Raw genomic sequence first — 20,523 nt, 5'->3', positions numbered from 1 at the left:
GTTGAACGCATACTGATCACATTGCACCAACTAAAATTGCACATATGTGAATCTTTGTGCGAGTTTTTAGCAATATGTTACACGTCATCCTGGAAACCTGGAAAACATGATGTGTCATTAGTTACAGTCGCTAGATGTATCTGTTGTTTGCTTAATATGAATGTGTTTGTGTGTGTCTATTTCTGTTGGCGTTCAGAAGGTGAATTTGCCACCGAAAATTTCACAATTTGAGTCCTTTTGCATTTTCCTCTATTTGTCTTAGCCTACGCTGTCTCGTTCCATTGATTGATATATGCACACACACAGATACATGTTATATATATATATATATATATATATATATATATATATATAATGGGCTGACACAATATAACACAAATAGAATAGAATAGCAACATTTAAAAGGACACTCACACGGTAAATTGTTCGAGCTTTCGGCCCTCCCAGAGGCCTTCTTCAAGAGAGACACTCTTCAAGGGAAGTCTCTCTTGAAGAGTGTCTCTCTTGAAGAAGGCCTCTGGGAGGGCCGAAAGCTCGAACAATTTACCGTGTGAGTGTCCTTTTAAATGTTGCTATTCTATTCTATTTGTGTTATATTGTGTCAGCCCATTATTGTGCCGCTCGTGTAGGTTTTTCCATATATATATATATATATATATATATATATGTACATACATACACCCCTTATCATTTACGCTATTTCTGTCGTCGTCTTTTCTAAGTCATCCTGATACCATAGACAAACTTTCTATCCTCAAAACACTACGTAAAACCTAAAGCTGCTTTTTGCAATTTTTCTCATCAAATATCGAAAGATCGCTATCCTATCAATCGTAGAATTGGCAATAGATTCCTCCGAGAGCAAAAGAAGACAAAGTCTGTCATCAAAAGTCTGTCATCGGTAAATACGGTATTATTATTAATACATACGGTATTATCATTGTATCGTGGATAGTTTTGGCATGACTTCTCTCTCTCTAACGGACGACATTACGCCTCGAGTACTGCCAATCTCATGCTCATACCTTTGTGCTTTCCCTCTATTGCAATTAGGTCCCAATTTCGCCCAAATAAAGACCTCTATCTATCTATTTAATTGCAGGCTCGGCTCCGTCGGCGATACCGGGTACGCGGCGTTCCGACGCTGGTTCTCGTGGAGGCGGAGACGGGTCGGGCCATCACGGGCGCCGGCCGGGACCAAGTGTTACACGATCCGGAAGGGATGGGATTCCCCTGGAGGCCTCGCACCCTCGTCACCGTGCTCTCAGAGGGCGCCGTCGTAGATCGGGACGGCCGGAGGCACAACTACCATCTGCCGGCAGAAGAGGACGTCGGGAACGAAGAGGAGGGTACGGTGCACGGCCTCTACTTCTCCGCCAATTGGGTGAGTGGGCCTTGGTGGCTAACTAGAAGGCAGCTTCATACCGTTGAAGGGTAAACATGCAACATGTAATCTATATTGCGTAAATATCACAGCACACGGGTGTTTAGGTAGAATAAACTGTGCATGAACAATATGCTAATAGTGAGATGGTAATCAGTTTCTTGTCCTATGTCTGCTCATCTGTTTATCCGTATTAAGTATTTATCGTGATTCCCTCAAGTGTTCGCGGATAGCACTGCGCGTGCCTAGTTATAGAAAGAATAAGAAGTCTATGAAAGATTCTGTTCTTCGCCGAGAGCCCATATTTTCCGTAGCATTATTCATATTCAACCATCACCACTTGGTTGGTTCTCTCGATATCTGTATGCACGTAGTACCACGATGACTTTATTAGACAGTAGTTAGTGGACGGTCTCTTCATATACATCATCCGCTGAGAAAACACTTACTCCTTCTAGATGTAAGGAATACATTTCATTATTATTGCTTTTTTTGCCAAATTATACCGTCTAATCCCTCCCATATTCTTGCTTTATCTTTAGCCGAGAAAATAAATTTTATATACGTTTATTTTTAATCATCCATTGTTATAAATTTTTCTAATGTTGAATAGATTAAGAATGATGATGAATGTAGTACCCAATGAAGTAAATTTATCATCCAAAATCATATCATTTTTCTATTATTGGAGAAAAAAGACCTTTTAAGTGTCACCACGAGAAAGTTTATGTATTCCGTTTAGTTCTCTTTTATGCGTACCGATAAGTTCTTATAATAGTCCAAAGATCTAATTTTAATCCACTTTTCTACTACTTCAAAATTCCTGTTTATTACCACATGTTCCACTGGCTTCTTATGATCTGATATAATTTCGTAGGTTTGCCCACCCAGATTTCGCGTGGATAGGTAACTCCTGAAGAAGAGATTTGGTCTTGTGGATATCTTTCCGTAGTCATTGTAAGTGTTCTCATCTAAGTGATAATGAAAGTACTTTTTTTTACACTCAAGCCCTCATTGGAAGAGCGTGAATTGCTTCCTGTTTGAAGATTGTTCGATGTATCTCCATATCCAATTAATGAGAGGAAAAAAGGAGAATTTTTTTCGTTTCTCCCAGGGAACAGAAATATCCAAAAGAAAATTTCAAAAGCATAAGATTTAGGGAAGAAAAAATCGGGAACACAATGTGTTCAATCGATTCAAGTTCCGCTACTAATTGGAGGGACATGGTGCGAATAATTATTCTTTAGTTTGACTTTTTTTGTCGTGTTCGGCGCAAAGGTGAGTGAGATGCAGTTCTTCGTCTGCCATCCTGGCAACGCGAGTATGAGATTCATTATTCCAGGAAGTTGTTCAAGGATTCATTTTCCACAGAACTCACGGGCACGTGAAGAGAAAGACTCATTAATTCCTGCGTTCCGGAAATTTAAACGAAGTTCCTCCGCGATATCTGAAGCGCATTGCGACTTATTTACCATAACTCACCATTTCCTTCTATCGCTTCGGCATTGTGATTTAATGCCCATCTACCCCACCCCAGAAGTCAGATTATTTTCCTAGGTGTAGGGTTGAGATTACAGAGTGAAATTTTGACAGAATTAGAGCAGTTTTGGCAAAACCTTATTTATAATCATTCGTTTTGACACCTCTATCCGAGAGAACTTTGTGATTTCATGTGATACTTTCTCATAGCGCTTTGTGATTTACTCTTTTTCCTTTTGAATTTTACTGAGTTAAGTAGTACACCAGAAGATATAAAATGCCAAAAAGAGTGTAAAGGTGACTGGCATATGATGGAAAGCAGTATTTTGAGCTGATTCTTTTACCAGTGATGTTTTTGTGATAATTGATGGTGAATTATTTGAAAAAAAAACTATTTTTTTTCAAATTTCAGGAAAAACTTCCATGAAAAATCCTAGCTTTTGATGTAGTTATGTTTCATGCAAGTCCTCTAATGGTGTTGGTGTGCGTGTTCCATCTCTGTCATTCCCAATGAAGACTCGCCTATGGCTTATCGGCTTGATTATGCAATCGGAGAATCCTAAGCTCTTCGTTGTTGTGTGCTGGGAGGGAAATTAAAGCAAATTGAATCGCGATCTAAAGGAGCCCATACTCCATCCCAGATTCTTAATGGTTTGTTAAAAGTGTGGTGAATAGTGTACGGCCTGTTAATCCGAATTTGATTCATTCGTTCTGATTCCATGGAGTGAAAATTATTGGGAGAACTATTCAAACAAATGCCACGTGTTTGACGCATGGACATGTGTTGTCAAGGAATAACCATTATATAGCACGATTTGATGCTTGTTCTAGCCTATGAGGGTTTATGTTCACAGGCCACAAGAAAAGAGTTATATTTTCGTCTAAATTAGAATATTAGCACGCTATTAAGTTTCGTCTCATGTGTGCATATTTGATGCTACTCGGAATTGGTGAACTGCAATGGCATCCAGTTACTTCATTCACTCTGAGGTTGAATTTTCTTGAAGGCTTTCCAAAGCAGTTGAGCACCGATAGCGGTAATTTTCCCAAAAAATTGAACCAGTATTGTGCAATATATGTGAATTAATAATATTATTCAGCTAATTTACATAGGATTTTTGTCATTTTCTCTATTCTCTATGAAGTTAGTCTAATTATTGTCCTTTATTCGCCGCTCAATCGGCACAGATGATAAAATTTGCGCCATGTAAAAGGGTCAGCTTACAGGCCTTCTCTCTGAAGGTGGAAGAGAGTACATTTTCATCCGCAGTCACCCTCTCTCACTCTTTGTGGATGACACATTTCTTCTCATACTGTTACTGAGCTCAAAGCTCGTGCCTGAATCTTAATGCCAAAGACGAAGATACTTCATTTGTCATAACTTCGTTTGAATTAATGACAAATGATGAATTAATGCTCCAATTTTCTAGTAATGTAACGATATTATTTTTTAATCCCAATGTATTTATTAAGTATAAAAGTCCCAATATCTAACTTTGCGTGTGGAAGGTGGTGCTATTCATAAGTTGTTAGGGTAATCAGTGAGCGATATTGTTATTTGAGAATTTGTTTTCGAATAGTTCGAATTGTCTTCATTGATTTTTTCTGTTTCCGAAATCACGAATCGTGGGAATAAAAAAGGATTTCTTGTATCAGTGTATTTGGCTGCCAATTGCTGCTAACCTTTCGTATTGGTCCGGCCTACTATTGCTATTTGGGACTAGAATTCTATGAATATTGTATAATAAATGTGTTCATTACGAATTGTAAAATATAGAGAAAACATGAATATCATCCGGCATTATCTCGAAAAATATATTAGATAAGTGGATGAGTAGCTTCTCAGGAAGGTGTATGTATATGCATACAAAACCTCGGCTATATCTTATTTCAAAATCATGCATTAGTCCATGCCTTCGTTATTTTCAAAGGTTACCCCAATGAAAATTCTTATCTGATTTTTTGAGCCCTGTTTGGTGTGGCGTGAAATTGAATTAACCAATTCAGGTACGTAGTTAACTGATATGTATGGAGATCAGATCAATCGACTGGACTCAGGTGGGATGAAATCGATTGCGATGGAAATCGGTGCGGCGGGCCTATTCGAATCAGCTAAAGTTCTGCTGAAAGCAATCCATCAACGAGGGATTAATTATTTCTGTCAAAATTGCTCACCTGTAATTTCGTTGTTTGTTGTATTTATAGGCTTGATGGCGTTATTCATGCTTAGGAAAATCTTCCGCTATCCGCGCCAGCAATCTTTGTTTCCCTCAATGTGGCTAGCTACTCCAGATATCCGAAATATAAACTATGAAATTTTTATGAAACATGAAGGCCCACCAAAATTTCATTTTTTGCTATTAATGTTTTTAGTCTAGACTCTATTTGTAAATTCCCCATTTTCGATTGAGATATTGTAAAAGTTTTAAAATGTTTTCGATTACATACTTACAAACTGCACCGAAATTAATTTATTTCAAAAGCGGGTTACGTACGGGAAATTCGCGGAAGAGGCGATTTTTATCGCCCCCAAGCTTTTGATAACGTAAGAGTGCCACGGATATGTATTTAGCATATGCAGAATTGATGGAAAATTTCCCATTTTTGCAGCCTCCTTTGGTTTTCGATCCAGATTTGAACGACATCTTTTTTTTTGGAACGATGTCTACGTGCTTAGGATATTTGTACCTTTGATCTTGTTTTAAACTTCATGACTTCGGAAATATAATAAATGATATTAGACTTTTGTGCAACATGCGGACAATTTTAATACAAAAACTATCGCGAACGATCGCGATTGTACGAGAAATGTACGATTTCTCTTTTCTGAATTTTCTTTTTCGCCAAGGGAAATTCTCCCAAGAACAAAATCCTCACGCTAAGCGAATACTGCCTTAACTCCATCTATGATTCAAATCTTTAAGCCCCTCGAGTGGAAGCCTCTTAAAATCCTTTCCCACTTTTCCGATATTTTTCTCGTCCCGACGCTCATCGCTTAACGGTGAAAAGTTCAAAGAGAATCGTCTCTGTCAGCGTAAAGGCTCCTCAAGCCTTGACACTGTCGCCTTTCAAAAATCATTTTTCTCCGAGTTTCAAGTGTCGAACAAGAGCGATACTCGAAAAGAGCCTTTGCCTGTTGTTCGCGGGAGGAAATTGGAAGGGCTTCAACCTGATTGGACGGCGGAATAAGAAAAACCGTTTTAGTCACTCTCATCTCCCTCATTTCCCTGGTTTTTGCGGCTCAGTTTAAATTTTATTTTCCCGAGGGATTAAATTTGCCAGAGTAATAGTTTTGTTTTCCTTAGGAAAAAAGAGCTCTTTCGACACTTTTGATTCTCAACGAGATTCAATTATTCTGATACATCCCCCGAACCCAATTGCTGGAAAATTAGTATGTTAATTTCTTTCTTGGGCACTTGCTCAATTTTTTGTAACACTCGTGATAGATTATTGGACATCATATTCAAAAAACTATCATATCTTTGCTCGAAACATCGGATTTTAAAACTTGAGGTCACAAACCTGCTGTCATTGAGAGGTCTTTCAAATACAATTGCTCATCAGTCAACTCATACAGCTATAATATTAGTGGAGGTAGGATGCAAGGCATAACCGTCTTGATTTCTACACAAAATGTATCTGCTCGAAAAAATAAATGCAGATACCACAAATGTTTCCTTTCCATTATTTACTGAATTACGTCAGCCAATTCGTGCATTGAAGTCGACGGAGCATGAACACCAGCTGCCTCTGTCTTTCTCCCTGCGACGAAAAAGACAAAATCGCGGGGGCACGTCCTCTTTTGCCCCCTGTTGAAATGAGAAAGGTTTTGGGGGAGAGTTTGCACAAAAGAAAACAGGAGTTTTTTTTACTTAACCCTGGGATGAAAACAAAAGTAAATATCTTACCCGGAGCTTAATTGTTTATCTCATTGATGCACGCAACGTCTCGCAACGTCTGGAACCTTTCAACCATCCTGAGATATTTATGCTCTTCTTTTATGAAACATGCTTAATGCTTACCACGATTATCTTTTATCATCGTTCGGTGCCATAAAAAGGAAGACGGACATTAATCTGGAACTCGTTCTTTCGTCCCCTTAGGTTTCTAAAAATGGGAGCCTTTTTCCGCAAACTGGAACGTTATCTCAACTTTTCTTCTTTCTCTGTGCTAATCTTTCATTGGGGAAAAGGTCAAATTAAGACTCACTTTTTAAAGTATTTTAATCGTTTTGCAAAAATATAATGTTTGCCGTCCACGCACATGCCATAATTTCCAGATATTGGTTTTACGACCTGTATTTGATTTTCGCTTTGCGTTAAGCATTTTTCATTTGTTTCATTTTACCTAGATCGGACAGTTTTTATCCTCCTTCTCAGACCATAGCCTTTAAGATATCGTATAGACCTGATACATATGATTTTGCACCTTAAGTTAAGATCAAAATAGAATAACAGACCACTTTAGACACGTTTTGAGAATATTTTGCAACGTCTCCTCCAGTTTCAACCGTGATTAGCCCATAATCCGATTTCCAATAGGCGGAACTGTTTATTTTAACCGCCTAGAGAAATTCGATACCCCGGTCCGCTTGTCCGAAGCGTAGCGGCCTCAGTTTCTCCAGAAACGGGTGGCACAGAAACACTCGCGATAGGGAAAACCCCCATTTTATCAATCAAGCCATAGATAACAAAACAAACTATTCAAACACAGAATGAACGCTGACACATTCTCAGAGTTATTGATGAATATCCCGAAAAAATCTATATAAATAAGGTTATTGATTTGAGCACTGGTGATATTTGTTAAGCTCCACAAAAATGCCTTTCATTATCTGGAGAGACCGGCAGTGACGCAGGTGTTATAACGTCAAAAACCTTTCACAAAGATGTCAAAGCCCAGCAAAATACAGATCTATAGAGGATATAAGAAATGATGGTGGCTTTAGCAAAGGTAAATGAAAATATTTGTTGACTGACGCAGCGTTTTTCATAGTTTGGCTTTGTTGTTTGCCATATTCCTTTCACCTTCTGCCTTAGTTCAATATTCTACATTATATGATTTCGACAGGAAGTCTAACAGCTCCTGTTTCACGCTCATGCCATTACTCGCAATGTGGACATTAGGTAGGCAGAGAGAGTATTAGAGGCACGGCGGTGAAATTGAAATCATCAAAAAATGAATATTTGAGTTAATAAAAAAACCTAGTAAATGAGGTTCTATGGGAAACGGTAGAGAGTGAGTTACTCCTCATAGTAAGGATGCATGAAAATATTATATATCGAGCATTTATGTTGGTAAATTCTCTACCAAAGAGAAGCATACTTATTCTCTATTCATCAAAGAACGAGATGCAGTAGTTCAACGAAACGGGAGGGTATCTCAATATTATGTTGCCATTTTAGCGTTCGATAGATTCTGATAAAAATTTTATTCTAGCCGGTTCTGATTTATATTTTAACTTTTTTTAAACTCTCCATCGTTTACTTATTTAATTTTCTTGGATACGGATTTTCTTTAATTTGGTGCCAATCTTAAATGCCCTATGGGTATATTATCTTACTGAGTATTGCCTCGGGTTAGTACACGAAGGTAAGTAACAAATAATAAAACACAAAAGAAGGGAAAAAATTTTACATTTTCGTTCTCATTTAGCCATCCATCTTCCGTGATTCCATAAGTAATACTCGTCAAACTTCAGGCCCTGGCTATAGGGTCTTGGCACACGGCGTGTTTCACCACCGTCCCATAACTCATTAGGTAAATTACCGGCGGGTTCAACGAGATTCCGCACACATTTTCCGTCTGTTTAATTCCTTGAGTCATTCCCTGATGGAGGGAACCTCTCGGAAGATGGTCCCGGTCCTTTGGGTCCGCCAGTCCTGGTCCGCACTCAGCCCGACCACCGGATCAGCCTCCTCGCCCCATGACCGTCTCCCGGCGTCCCGTTACCGCTGTCTCCCTCCCTATCGGTAAAACTTTCATCAGTTTTCTCTGAGCAAATCCTTTTCTCAACCGATCTTATTAACCGAGTGCCTTCGATTTCATACATTTCTTGGTTTACTTTAATTTCCTTTGGGATCTTTCTCTCTCGTCTCCTTTCACGTCTCCTCATGACGATTCCCCTGACATTCTCTGCCCATTAAGTGCTACTTCCTCAAGTCGGTCCTCTTCTCCTTCGCCCATGGGTCGTCCTTAAATTTCTTAAGGTCATCCCGTGAGATAGTAGGTGAAAAAAAGGGTGAGTATGAACCCCCACCCTTTTTTTCTCTTGAGAAATTATCGGCGCTATTATTAATATCAAACTACTATATTTATGAAATAAAAAAAATATTTTTATTCAAAAAGAAAAATATATATTTAAATTTAACCAAAGTATGTTTCACTACGAATAAATGTCTTCTATTATATTTGTGCTGAAACAGTAGACCTTTATAGACATCCTTTTTTTACTCTGATGAAATAGGAAAGCTTACTGTAAAATGAAACAAACATTCCGGCATTCTTTGAAGTGGTAGTTTCATTAAAGATTATTTGCACAATGTCTTCTTTGGTGATCAAGAATAATCTTTCTTCATAAACAATGGCTGAAATAATTCAATCATAAACTTTACGTAATTTTCCTTTAGAATCCCCATCCTAATACCCATATAAGAAAGCATAAGGAAATAGCCCTCTTCCCCGACTCCCACCCCCAAAGTCTTAAGTAATTTAAGGACTAAAATCTAATGGGCACGTTCTTGGTTCTCGTTTTCGGTCCAAAGAAGTAGGGCATTGATGCAAGAGAAACCATGCACAAAACTTTAGTGCTGGGAAAATAAATTTGGCTTCGAGCGAAATGTTTGAAGTATGGAGGCTTTTTTGCCTGAAGCAGTATTTGATTGTCATATTCTTCTCGGGGCACGTAGGCACGTATATCTTGAGAAAAACGTCTAAGTTAAAAGTTTCGCATCAAAGAATGCTTGTAAACTATGAGATATCGGTTTTCCAAATCGAAGTTAATGTCCTAATTATGAATGATAGTATTCTAAAATAATGGTACTCTCGCCAAAAACCATGCAGCATTAAAAAAGGAGTCGTTTTTGTTACTAGAATCTATTGCGTATATCGCAAAAGTTAGTGCTTTTTTTGCTTAAGTTACTGACGTATTTCGGTTCATAGTTTGAACATGTGTATTTTTCCATGATGGAGGTGTAAATTCATTCGATTTCATGGCCCGCGATTATAGACAGCATTCCTGATTCACTTATTAATTTTGTATCGTCATCTCTTTTAGGGATTCGGCATTTAATTATTTATTAATTATGTAAAATAACATGAAATAGATTTTTTCTCATGATAGATCCATAATTTATTCCATACCGTGTTGATTTGGTGAAACAGTTTATCTTCTAGGCTGATAAAATCCACACTTAATGATTAATGCCTGTCGTGTTTTTAAGAAATTCCACCGGTGTTTTTCACTTGTTTTAAGGTAAAATTTTATTTAATTACTTATGCTTTTGATATTTATCAAAATGTTAATAATTGCCTCGGCCTAATAATGCTAAAATATTTTGCAGTACAATTTCTAGCTACGAGCTTAAAATTTTATGGTCGGTATGTTGATAGCTACTCATTTGTGTCATAGTGTCTCTTAATGCATTTATGTGTATTTTTTCAGGTATTCAATTCTCTTTCTATTGAAATTTCGTTATGAATTACTAGCACTTAATGAAACTGGGTAAACAATCTAATGGCTCAAAATAATCAGTAACTTCAACTTCAATTCATATACGTTTTCTCTATGGTAATTTTAAAATCACCTATATCTATTTGCTTTTCGTCTCCATTCATTTCATTCCACCCCCCCCCCCCCTCCCCCACCTTCGTCCCACGTCACGTTGTGTTAAACCACGGCGTTCAGTTTCCTCACGATTGGAAACCATTCCCCGATAAACCACCGCCACACCTTTTCTTCCTTTGCCTTCCCTCCCTCACCTTATTATCTTCGCCCCGTGACGAAAAACCGTTTTTCGGAGAATTCCTCGATGCGTAGCTTCTTCCGGAGGGCTTCTCGTCTGACCCAAGGAGTGGTGATTTTTCTCCCACATCCATCTGCCCTCGGGCCTTCTCGTGTCTTTTCGACCATTTGGCTTCCAGAGAGAAAGTAGTTGTCCGAAGTTTTGCGGGAGTGAAAAATCGCCTGGTGAAACGGAAATCGATAAAGCGTTTGTGTGGTGCAAGGGTCCCCATTAGATCGCTGCCTGTTAACGAGGCCAAATCTCTTTCTAAGGGCGTGTGCAGGTCAAACGAGCGACTTTCAAACGATGCAAATGTTGCCCGAAGGTATTTTCAAAACAATTATTCTAGTAAATAGTCTCAGAGAGTGATTTTAGTATCAAGAAATACGGCCATGATGTAGCTTTTCAAAATAAAAATTAGTCTTCAAAACTAAAATGAATTAATAATAATCAATTGGAGTGAATTTCAATCTGTCAAATGGCATTGGCGTATATATTTTTGATAATTTGGAGTATATATAATTCTCAAAATGAGAATTACACTTTATGTGTAACTCGCCAATCCATATATCCATCCATTAAATATATTGAAACACGGTTAACGTGGAATTATCTTAGTAAACATACGTAACATATAATCCAACGATTACTACCAGTATAGTTTTTAAAGCTCCGGATAGCTTGGATTTAATTCAATGTTCCTTCAGAAGTTTTTAACCATGTTTAAGTTGCCCAGTATCTTTAAGCGGGCATTCTCGCTCATTGCTGTTCACTCGTCTTCTTTAACTTTTGGCTTAACTTTCTGACAACTGCATTCATAAGTTAAGCTCTATCTCTTATGTCATCGTCAATAATTATTTTTGAAATAATCATTTTTGACCAAGAGCCCAAGTAAAATGACCACTTTTTTTTGGTTTACTAGTTGGTCTAAACTAAATTTTATAGAAGCCCTACGGCGCTCAAATATCGTGCGTATTACAAGTTTAGGCACGAATTATTTTAACAGGTATGCGCACCCGATCCGTGCAATGAAGCCAAGTATTGATTTTTTCACTGTATATCTTCGGTAAGTACTACGTCACATACATACCGTGCAGGTCACCACTACGGGAGACAAAACGCATGTTGAGGATGAGAGGGAGTTCACTCACCAATCGAAATGAACGGTAAATGAGAAACGGTCCAAGGGATTATTGTGAGTGGGGCTCTCGATAAGTCATTTTGCCATCACATTTTGCTTTCAAATATATTTTTCCCGTGAGCGAGTTCTCCACTTCCATTATCCTGATTCTATGCTACTATAAAATGTTAGATACCAAATTAGGCTCGTATTAATCGTCGTGTCTCATCTCCATTTGTCACTGAGGAGTCTCCGAAGTTATACATTCCGAAGCCTTTTTTCAACGAAAGGAACTTCAAAAAGACTCCTACCAACTAGGGGAATATTATCAATAATGGAATATTGTCGATCTCGATGGCATTAGCCCTCGCCTGATAACCCAGAGGCCGCGGGATCGATTCTCGCCCTTGTCGGTTTTCCTATTACTACTATATTGGGTGTTTGTAATTATCCTCGGTACTCCTTGTTTTTAAAACCGATTTGTGGTTTTTGTATTAGATGTAAAAAAATAATGAACAAATAGAATTACTGCTAAAACTCGTGTGTCCGAAAGTTTTTATCTGCTTCATCGGACGGCGGCGATTCACCCTTCTTTTCGCCACCCTCCGATCCAACCACTGCGGCACCCTATTGCTTCCGTGTCACGGGCTTCCCCACGCTCCCTCGCGCACACAATGCACCCGTCGAGTGGGGAACACGCACGAAATCCGAAGCAGAGAAATTGGGGGGGGCATTGTCGAGGCCGCCATAATTCCCACTCGCCCAGGGGATGAACGAATCTTTTTCACTGCCAGAGGAGGGATGGCGGATAATGGGGCATCGGAGTTGTGCGGGGGAATGGGCGTGTTACGTTGGCGGTGGCGGAGGAAAGAAACGGCGAACAGTCGCAGGAAGAAGCATTAAAATAGATGGTGTCGGGCGTGGTGGCAAGAAAGAAATAAAATATGCGGTATAACCCCGATGTGATGGCGGAACAGGATGGGAAGCAGTACGGTAGTAAATTGAAATGAGGAGCATATTGATTGAAGAGTGAGTGGGGGGGAAGATTGGTGTAGAAGAAGAAAGAGATCCGACGGCATTCCGCCCTCAAAATTTGAGATAAGGGAAAAATCCCAGTGTTGTGCTTTTCATGTTTCGTAAGCGTTCGACCGGCGACTGAGAAAAGATATCTGCGGAGTGGTAAAGACCACACTGATTCTGTTAGCGAGTCGTGTCAACCATTAGGGTGAAAAACCTTGATTATTCAGGTTATTTTTCCCCACATCACAAATTTTGCGTACTTACAGAGACCGGTACGTGACTTTGGTCCAATGTGCTCTGCCGCCCATCCTGTCAAGGACTGTGAACTGAGAATTTCCAAAAAATGCTTTTAAAAAGCCCTTAAAATGTCATATTTCTTTCCTTGTTACAATAAAACCAGTTGCTTTCCGCTGCTTTCAAGTTTTACCACAACTGAAAATATTAATTTTTGATTTTCAGATTATTCCAACATTTTATTCCCAAGGAGCGTAGACTGTGAAGACTACCTGCGTTCGAGTTTCACAAAATTCGTATGTAATCTCACGGCTGATTTTATTTTGAAATTATTAGTTTGGCGTCTCATGCCTACAGAGATAGAATGATATTAATGGGAAAATGACCCAAAGGATTAGGGAATTCATTGTACTAGTAGTATTTTGGGGGAGGCGACCTACAGCTGAGGTCATTTGCGCTGTTACGAATGGACAGGAAATAATGAAGGGTGGAGAGAAACCCGGCGTCGGCATTAGCCTACTCTTTACGAAAGGCGCCAAGGGGTCCGCAGCTTGACGCCCCATCCGACGGACGGCGTGCTCACTCAAAGTGCCCTCCACAAAGCACTTTAAGTAGGAATCGAGAAACCACTGAAAAATATTCGATGCAGCCGGGATTGGGAATTCTTATCAAACCGTAAACAATCAGTAGTCATTGATGGGATGAGGTCATTGGAGGTGTATATAACTTCAGGAATGCCACAGGGAAGTGTTATTCTTGATATGCATAAAATACGTAAGTTTTCACCTTAGGGCAGTGATTACCAGATAAATAAAGAAACGGGAGGATTATGAGCGACTCTCTAGCTACTTAGACCAGAAATTGGAGTCGTTTAAGCAATTGGGTTTAAAATTAAATATCAGATGTCTCTTGTGTTGCCGTGAATGGTGCGTGGGAAGAACTAATGCTTGAATCTATCTTTTCGGCAGTCTATCTTTCTTATTTTATGACGATTGTCTGTTCTGCTTATGTAATTAGGGGGATGAATCATTGGGCTGAGTCTTTTGTGTCGGATGTAACAACCACACAGTTGGTATCTTTGCAGTAGGTGCAGTAAGTTTAATTTGGCTTCGAGTCTTCTCATATATAAGGGTTCCCAGTCTAGATCTTTTAGTAAATGCGCGACGCTTTGTGTTCTTTCGTACGAATTTTTCACCAATCTGGCCATTCTCTGCATCGTTTTCAATTCTGTAATCAGTGTTTTTTGAGATTAATCCCATATGATCGCCGCATCCTTAATCTGAGATCTTACTAAAGGAAACTGGTACGTCTCCTTTTCAATTTCACAGCTACATTTTCCAACTATACCTGGGAAGTATGACTCAATGATATTTGAAGTTAAACAGGTTAAGGTTTCCACTGCCGCAGGAGGAGGGGATTTAAAAGTAAATACATGTATATTCTCAGTGATACGAGCTTGTATTCTTTATAATGTTGTTCGCGAACCCGTTACTATTTTTTCAGTTATACACTATATATCTTGCATCAAAAAAGGTTTGAATTCCACCGGTGTAGATCTATAAAATCGTCATCAACTCGCAAATATTGACTTGAAAACTTGTGGGTTCGTGGTCCATAAGGCAACGCAAACTTCTGGCGACAGCCGTGGTGCATGATTTAACTCCGATGATCAATATATCCTCTTTCCCTTTCCAAACCCCGACCCCGTTGGAAAGGTGCCTATATTGTGATCGAGAACGATAAACGATTGTAGTACAGACAGCCACTCAGCCAACCAAAAGGCATGCTCAATTTTTTTTCGAAGGCGTCATTCATAGCCTCCGAAAGGTTTCTTTTCAGCTCACTTTTTGAAATATTTAAGACTCCCAACGCGTGGAGCATTTTCAGCGGAGGAGAGTGGAACCGTTTTCTGTCTGGGTGATTTAAACTCTTTGATCGACTTCTCCCACATTCGATGCGGACGAAGTAGACGCCCGCTGCATAAGTAATGATCTCCTCGCCTCAAGTCAAGTGCGTCCCTTACTCCGGTGCATTTGAAAAGAGACTCTGTCAAGATCCGGAATGGAAAACACCGAATCACCATTGAATTTTACATCTGATCCACTTCATCGGTGTATCAACTTGCGTAAAAATCGACCGAAGAAACATAGTCTTTATCTGCATCATATCCTAGTCGAGTAGCTACGCGAACGTGCTGTTCTTAAAAGGAATGGAAGATGACACATTCTTTTTATGAAAATTATTTGCATACTTAAACTCTTTATTATGCGATCCCGTATTCGGAGAGGAAAAAATAAAAATTTTAGTTCTACCAGTGCTGTAGCCTATTTCTTTTGGTTATAATACTTAATGTTGCCAAAAAATATACTTCCGAGCCTTCATCTCGGTACACAAAACAGAATATGATACTTTCTGGGAGTAATGCAATATTCTCTTTCATTACTTTCTAATGTTTGCTATTGTGAAATAAAAATAAAGGCGGAATAACCGCTGAATATATCGGTTAAAGCGATCTCTGAAGATATTTTAATCCATCTCCAATGGTAGTAAAATTTTAATATCGCCACGTAGTATGTTTGGTATCAGTATTTAAATTTGAAAAGAAGTTGAAATAAGGAAAAGGTTTTTCTAATGGATGTAGCTTGTAGCTAAAAGTCTATCTCACGGTCCTAAAAATCCTGTTCCTTGTTATATTATATTTTTGTAAATATGTATCCTTCGGCCTAGATAATTCAAAACATACGTAATACCGTACCTTGCAACCATTTTCATTCATTGCATTGAAAATTTAATATTTAAAAAGATAGGTTTCTCAATCTCTTTAAAAATTCTATCCTGATTTTTTGCAAAGTTTTATCTTCAATTAAGTTGAAAGCACTGCCGTTTAATTTCCAATTCCATTCAGCAGTGGTCGAATTGTACATAAATAGTTCTTTTGTCTACCATTCATTCCTCGGGACATTTTCCTTTTCTTATCCCCAGGTGACTTTTGAACACGATAAGGTTGTATACTTCAAGTACACTTAATATTGTGGGCTGGATTCGAGTTCCCAGGCCCCAGAATTACGCACTTGGGTTTTTAATAAGTGGCTGCTGTAATAAGTGGCTCAACTATTAACTATTTCCTTCTCTTTTAATTCGCGAATTGATTATGAAACAAAATGAATCGCTAGCCGCGCCGGTCTTTCCGGACAAATATATCAACGGAAAGGCGTCGAGCATCAAACAAGGAGAAGACATTTTCGTCGCCGGAGAGCGAATTCATTTCTTCGCGAGAACGTATATTCTCTCGGAGTTCAAAGAAAGGGTCTTAATTTGATTCTAGGCACTCTTCGCCCCACTCCCTCCCCTCTGTCTCCGCCCATCCCACCCGTAGAGAGAGAGAGGACCTCCACCTCGAAGAAGAGTTGGATGGTGGAGAGGGGGAAAAACAAAAGTCCGTCTTATCATTCCGGGAGGAAATGAAATCTTCTCCACCTCGTCGTCCTCAAAAAGCGCACGGATAATTTTGGCGATGAAAAACTCAATTAAAAAGACCTTTTCCGCTGGCCTTATTTCCAATTTCGTAACCATCCCCCCCCCCCCGCACTCAAAGTTTCTCCGCTCCTGTTAAATCGCGAGTGCCTAGGGGAAGGCCTTTCTGGGACCGCCGATAATTTTTTCGCTGCTCTCCCGACTGACCTCGTTCCCACCTACACCCCCTCAGTTCTCACAATGCTCCTGGAAACTCTTCAGGCGTCCCGATGATCATCTCAAGCGTGTATTCAAGACTCGAGCAAATCATTGTGTGGTTTCATTATTTGCCGAATTCTCAGTCACCACTCTTGAGAATCCCCATTTGTCATAGAATTTCCATCCTCACTTAATTTTGTGAGGGTAGTCTATACATTTTTCTAATGGTCTCTTTAAAAAAATAATTCTAAAGACTGGCAAAAATACGCCCCAATGCTTAATTTTACCATCCTTTTTCCTCAATGGTGCCCGAAAAATTTCTTGTCAGTATTGCTCCCTCCAAAGAAGTATGTGAAGAGGCACTGTAGTGTCTGATGCCAGGTAATGTTTTTTTAGGAGAGGCTAGTAAATGATTTGTTGTCCGATTGTATATTCTTGGTCCATCCAAAACCGGTAGAATACCAACAATAATCAATAAATTAGTAAATATTTTCATTTAGTTTTGTCAAATTTTTTCTATGTTGTATACGTATTAAACCTCCATTTTACGTCCAAAAGGAAAAACAAGAATGTAGTTGTAGGCATGGCATTGGAAGGAAGGACGTTACTGGGAAAAATTCGAAGAAAGCAGAGCTGAGGAGATTCTGAGAGGAAGTGGGATGCTGAAGACTGTTATAGAGGGGAGTATGCTAGGAAAGCAAGGTAGAGAGAGGAAAATAAAGGTATTTCGGTTGAACACAATGGAGGTAAAATGCATGCAGAGCTAAATGAGTTATTTTAATATGCTGCATGGAGCCTTAAGAATATTTTGTGCAATTTTAGTTAAGAGTACCGTAGTATGTAGTCCCAGGGTCCATTAAAAACCTTCTCTAAGCCATTAGACTGCTACTAACAATTGCTTCCTCCCCGTTTTGTGAAGTATTGGACCCGTTTCAATAGATACGACTAAGTTTATCTCCGCTTATGGATTTTTTATAGGTAGCATTCAAAGGTTGAAAATTTTAGTAGCTGTTGTAGTTCAACTTTCTAAATTTGATAGGGTGCGTAATGGAAACTTCTGAATCATGATTGGTAAACATATATGTGTCTGCACCACTTATTTTTACTTACTCTAAAGTATGTAGTTTCTGATGTTAATTTGTGGATGGGAATCATGATGAAACAACTCTAAAGTTTTATCTACGTATAATTAAATACTCGTGTACGAGTTTCAAGTTTCGGCGGTTAGAGTCATCGTTGGGGATGATGATGTTGAACGTCGTAACTTTAGTCGTGTATAAAATATTTAATGTGAAAAAAATAATTTTAATTTTCATTCCAGTAATATATTTTAATTTTACAATCAGGGCTGCAGTGCCCATTACCTAATGTACCGTAGAATTCCTTTCATCTCTTCTTATGTAGGTCATCGGAGTTTTTAAAAGCCTGAGGAGGGGAATTGACGGGAGGGAGAGTCGAGCGAATTGTTCAGAGGCCAGCCACAGCATGTGACACTTAATGAGACGGTGAATTGGTAGTTATTTTAATGCTAGCTCGTGGAAGATGGGGTGGATGAAGAAAATGAAGGACTTGTCCATGTAATAATTATTAAAAAGTGAATGTATTAAAATTTAAAGCAAATAGTACAAAGTTATTTTTGTCTACGTTAAAAATTTTAACAAAGTTACGGCCGAATTTCTTGATTTTTACACTTATGTTAATTTTACGGGAGGCATAGTAGTCCAGTGGTCAGAGTGCTGTGCTGCTCATCCCAGGGCCTGGGTTAGATTCAAGGTGATTCCTCTGGTCACCCTAACTGCGTGACTTTCTAGAAACCAAATTGTTCTGGGAAATCACGGGAGGCACGAGGAAAGGAACTTCATCCTCCCTTTTAATACTCTAATGTATTAATTTCACGCGCCTTTGTGCCGCGAATTGGGCTAAGTATTAGGCTAGCATTACCAAACTTTCCTGATTAGTATGGCTCTTCTTCATTACGTTTAGAGTTTTGCTCAGAGAGCTTGACTCATAGCTTTGAGGAGACGGCTCCAGGTGGTTCTACGAGGAGGGTGGTCTCTCCGGAGAAAGACTACTACCTTCCACCCCAAAGGAACCGCCTTTCCTCCCATCCCAACGCTTAATCATCACCCCTCCGCTAGAGGCACGATACCGCGAAAAAAAGCGCATCGATTTTTCATTACCTCCGTGACGTCCCCGCATAATAACCGCCGAGATATTAATTCCGTGAGTGGTGCCGCGAAGCTGAGCGGAAACCGTCTCTCCGCGAAACGAAGGGACGGTGCTGCCGCAGTCATCCGAGTACAAGATAGGAAGCAGTTGGTTTTTTCGTTCTGTTGTTGGAAAGCGCATTATGCGAAAATACTCTTCGCGAAGAGCGGTTCAACTTTGTAAATAAACACTCCGTCCGTGCGGGAATCCAAATTTGTGTGGTGCATCCTCGTTCGTTCATTAGGGGCTCGTTTATTAGGGACTGTGGTTGTTATTCGTGCAACGAGAAAGAGTAATTAAGGGCAAGTAGGTTTAAAGCTGGGAGAATTGTGAATGCGAAAAGTAAACTGGCGTTGGTATTTTGATTGCTTTCCGCACGGTACGGAAAGAGGCTTGTGGTTAGTGAAAAGATTTTGCTGACATTTCATTCGGACCTCGGCAGGACGCGGTTTGTGCCCTGGCATTTTAGTGGTTTATATCAATGCACCATCAAAAGAATTCCGTCGCTTAAAGTGGAGCGTGGTAAAAATAATTAGGGCGTTAACTTATGCACTTAAAATTTTCTCTTTCCATATTTATCATTTTTAGGATAATTAGAGTTGTTTTCGGACGCTTTTGTAATTCTTCAGAGTCGAAGATCATTCTAAATCTACGTCAACACAATACCCCGCAAGCCGTCGTAAGGGTGTGTGGCCGGGGGTGTTAGGACACCACCCGTAGAACAGAATGCAATTACATGCAAAACAAACAAATGTCAATAGACACCCACACAGAATTATATATATTCATGCAAAACCTATTTTAACTGATTTACATAGAAAATACATATACTATCAACTAACATGCATAAGAACATGCCCCGGAATGTCAACTCAGCGTTTAATCTTGTTCTCGCCTGTAATTCGAACGTCTTTACTATTTCAATTATGACTTCGAATTCTTCATGTTATGATTCCTGACTGTCCGAGGAAAAAACAAACATTTATACCTATCAGAACTGGAGTCTATCTCTCTTGTCTTACCTTTGTGGTGTAACCTACCTAAATAGAGAGGGGCAATAATAATTCCCTTTCTGTCATAGTTAAACTCGTGGGATCTGAATCTTGCTAAAAGTCTAAGTTTCGGTTGTTTAATTCGCGTGATGAGTTTTTGGAAAAAGTGCAATTCCCTCTCGAAAGCCTACTGCATCAGGAACACCGAAATGGAATGTGTAGACTCGATTAAATACTTTGGCGTAACCCTCACCTACAACCACTCCTTGGTGAAACACATGAGGGGAATATGTGGATATGCTAACAAAAAATTAAGACTTATTAGGAGAGATTAGGTAAATGTGATAAAAAGGTTAAAGAGAATGTGTATTCACCCCCTGCCAAACAGCCTAATGGTGGCTTACGGGGCAA

The 20,523-nt window shown here is 39.3% G+C and overlaps 1 protein-coding gene across 1 annotated transcript in view; it reads left to right on the top strand.

Annotated features, from left to right (window-relative positions):
* Positions 1-1,109: 1,109 nt before the first annotated feature.
* Positions 1,110-20,523, top strand: part of LOC139693878 (nucleoredoxin-like) — a 74,150-nt gene continuing 54,736 nt past the window's right edge. The window contains exon 1 of the mRNA XM_071592194.1: positions 1,110-1,384. Coding sequence (XP_071448295.1) covers positions 1,223-1,384 — 162 coding nt within the window. The 5' untranslated portion in view covers positions 1,110-1,222. The remainder of the gene's footprint in view (positions 1,385-20,523) is intronic.

The sequence above is a fragment of the Hetaerina americana genome, unplaced genomic scaffold, assembly GCF_022747635.1.
Source record: "Hetaerina americana unplaced genomic scaffold, ioHetAmer1.1.p SCAF_5, whole genome shotgun sequence".
Classification (NCBI taxonomy): domain Eukaryota; kingdom Metazoa; phylum Arthropoda; class Insecta; order Odonata; family Calopterygidae; genus Hetaerina; species Hetaerina americana.
The sequence above is the reverse complement of the archived record's forward strand: the minus strand, read 5'-3'. Positions and strand labels throughout refer to the sequence as shown.